Source organism: Cynoglossus semilaevis, chromosome 7 (assembly GCF_000523025.1).
Source record: "Cynoglossus semilaevis isolate Cse_v1.0 chromosome 7, Cse_v1.0, whole genome shotgun sequence".
NCBI classification, from domain to species: domain Eukaryota; kingdom Metazoa; phylum Chordata; class Actinopteri; order Pleuronectiformes; family Cynoglossidae; genus Cynoglossus; species Cynoglossus semilaevis.
This window is the reverse complement of record NC_024313.1, coordinates 13,259,802-13,262,947: the sequence shown is the minus strand read 5'-3', so window position 1 is coordinate 13,262,947 and position 3,146 is coordinate 13,259,802. Positions and strand designations below refer to the sequence as shown.

The 3,146-nt window shown below is 48.7% G+C and overlaps 1 protein-coding gene across 1 annotated transcript in view; it reads right to left on the bottom strand.

Annotated features, from left to right (window-relative positions):
• Positions 1-3,146, bottom strand: part of xrn2 (5'-3' exoribonuclease 2) — a 16,608-nt gene that overhangs the window by 5,119 nt on the left and 8,343 nt on the right. The window contains 4 exon segments of the mRNA XM_017033519.2: positions 1,036-1,164; positions 2,343-2,411; positions 2,500-2,556; positions 2,707-2,786. Of these exon segments, the coding sequence (XP_016889008.2) occupies positions 1,036-1,164; positions 2,343-2,411; positions 2,500-2,556; positions 2,707-2,786 (335 nt within the window).

Genomic DNA, 3,146 nt, shown 5'->3' with positions numbered 1-3,146 from the left:
CTCCCCCCCCCCCTCCTTGGAGCAGCTGCCTCCCCCCCCCCCCCCTCCCCTCCCCCTCCACTGAGTCACATGACCTCCTGATTTAACTGTGTTCATCAGGAAATTTCAAAAGAACTGAGAAAAAGTGGTTTTGTTTTTCCCCTCCAGACCCTGGATAATGAAGGCCCAGAGGACGGAGCCAGATGTTCAATTATTCCCATTTCCTTAATGATAATATCAACGTGTGGAGGAGAAGAGCCGGGACCACAATCAGCATGTGTGTGTGTGTGTGTGTGCTGATCAGACAAAGACTGCTGATTCTGGAAAAATTAGGTTTTAGTGTTTGTTCAGAACACACACACAAACACACACACACACACACAGTCTGGTTTGTGTGCACGGTGAGGACTGTGTATTACTGTGATTCTACTGCAAAATATTCTGGTTTTCAGTTGTGAAAAAAACCTCACCACAGGAGAGTGGAGTATTTGTGTTGTGGTGGTGCAGTACCCCACAGTGCCAGCAGAGGTCATGAACTCACCCCAGAGCCCTGAAGGCCGACTGGTCCAGATGGACCTGCTGTCTGTTGGCGTTGAAGCCCAGCTGAGGTTTCCAGGGTTCTCTGTTCCCTCTGACCCAGTCGTCTGGTTTCAGGACTTTACTGGGAATCCTGGAAGAACACACACACACACACACACACACACCGCAGGTCGGCTCAAGGACTTCTCTGGACATCATATACATGTCTGGGACATATATATTTAATTCATTAAATCCTCCCCCCCGTCTAAACATCTAAAACGTGTGTGTGTGTGTGTGTGTGCTGATCAGACAAAGACTGCTGATTCTGGAAAAATTAGGTTTTAGTGTTTGTTCAGAACACACACACACACACACAGTCTGGTTTGTGTGCACGGTGAGGACTGTGTATTACTGTGATTCTACTGCAAAATATTCTGGTTTTCAGTTGTGAAAAAAACCTCACCACAGGAGAGTGGAGTATTTGTGTTGTGGTGGTGCAGTACCCCACAGTGCCAGCAGAGGTCATGAACTCACCCCAGAGCCCTGAAGGCCGACTGGTCCAGATGGACCTGCTGTCTGTTGGCGTTGAAGCCCAGCTGAGGTTTCCAGGGTTCTCTGTTCCCTCTGACCCAGTCGTCTGGTTTCAGGACTTTACTGGGAATCCTGGAAGAACACACACACACACACACACACACACCGCAGGTCGGCTCAAGGACTTCTCTGGACATCATATACATGTCTGGGACATATATATTTAATTCATTAAATCCTCCCCCCCGTCTAAACATCTAAAACAGATGTAAACAAATATATTGATCATATAAAACAATAAAAAGGAAAAGAAAACATTGAATGTTTTTGTTATAAAACCAGGACAGCTGGTCACAGCTGGTCACTGCTGGTCACTGCTGGTCACTGCTGGTCACAGCTGGTCACAGCTGGTCTGGACCAGTGTAATACACTGCTCCTCCAACAGGCTGACTGTGGGTCCACTGACAACTGTTCTGAACTCCTCCCACCTCCTCTGCTCCTCCCACCTCCTCTGCTCCTCCCACCTCCTCTGTGATCAGACTGTCCTTTTACACTGGTTAAACACAGGTCACATGACCTGCAGCCAGGTCTATGACATCATCACTCCTACAGCTCTGCTGTCTCTGGTCTACTGACAGTTCAGCTGTGGCTCAGGGTTCTGCCCCTGGTGGTTAATATCGGTACTACTCTATGTGGAGGCAGTGCTGTCCTTCACAGTTCTAGCTCCTCTACACCTCCTCCTCCTCCTCCTCCTCCTCCTCCTCCTGCTGCTGTGTCCACACTCAGCTGTGGAGCTGACACTGTGGGTTCACAGGAGACAAAGACAGAGTGTGAAGAGAGCTGTGTCTCTGTCTCTGTGTCTCTGTCTCTGTGTGTGTCCTGTGACGACGTCTTCACAGAGCAGTCAGAGATGAACTGAGTCAGACTCTAACTTATAACCTATATAGATCTAGACAGATCTAGAACCATCATGTAGATCTAGACAGATCTAGAACCATCATGTAGATCTAGACAGATCTAGAACCATCATGTCAGATCTAGAACCATCATCTAGAACCATCATGTAGATCTAGACAGATCTAGAACCATCATGTAGATCTAGACAGATCTAGAACCATCATGTAGATCTAGACAGATCTAGAACCATCATGTAGATCTAGACAGATCTAGAACCATCATGTAGATCTAGACAGATCTAGAACCATCATGTAGATCTAGACAGATCTAGAACCATCATGTAGATCTAGACAGATCTAGAACCATCATGTAGATCTAGACAGCGTGGACAGGAGGACGTTCTGGTGTCTCACTTGGCTCCAGGCAGAAGAACTGCTTTGAACACAAAGTCGTCCTCATAGAGCGGGTCTTTGAACTTCACCCTGGAGAAGAGGAGAAACAACACGGTCAGTGTCTTCACCGTCTCACTGCTGGTCAGTGTTCTGATGACAGACCGTCTGTGCTTCTCACCCCACTGAGTTGTTGTTGGAGATGTCCCTCAGCACCGGGATGGGCGACCTGACCGGACTGTGGGGGACAGACAGAGACAGAGGTCAGAACGGCGGCAGGTCCCAGGTCCGTGGAGCAGCCGTGCTGCCGGGCCCGTCCCTGTGTCCTCCCCGCAGGACGGACACAGGGACAGGGGTGAAATGAAAGGGCTCGGCGCTCGGTCCTTACTTCTCTGGTAGAATAGGGTCGTCATCAAGATTTAATCTACCTTGGATTCCATGGCACAGCTCTGCAGGGATCTCAGTGGCCTGGACAGAACCAAAGCAGGGGTCAGAGGACACATCTGGACACCGCTCAATGTGGACAATTCATTTAGATGGACGCCGATTTGAACGCATCCACAAATGTAGTGACATTTTTAACCTAGTGTCAGGCAGAGGAACTGCACCTGACGTCAGTTTTTTTTTCACAATAAGACATTTGAACAGAGTGAAACTAGTGAGGAGGATCCAAACAGCTGTGCTCTCTCTCTCTCTCTCTCTCTCACCCAGCAGATGTCCAATCAGTCAGATAAACAAACTAACATCTGCACCAACCACAGCAGATGTTCTCACTACAGCTCCTGCTCTACTGCCATCTAGTGTTTCCTGCTTAAAGAGTCAGGGACC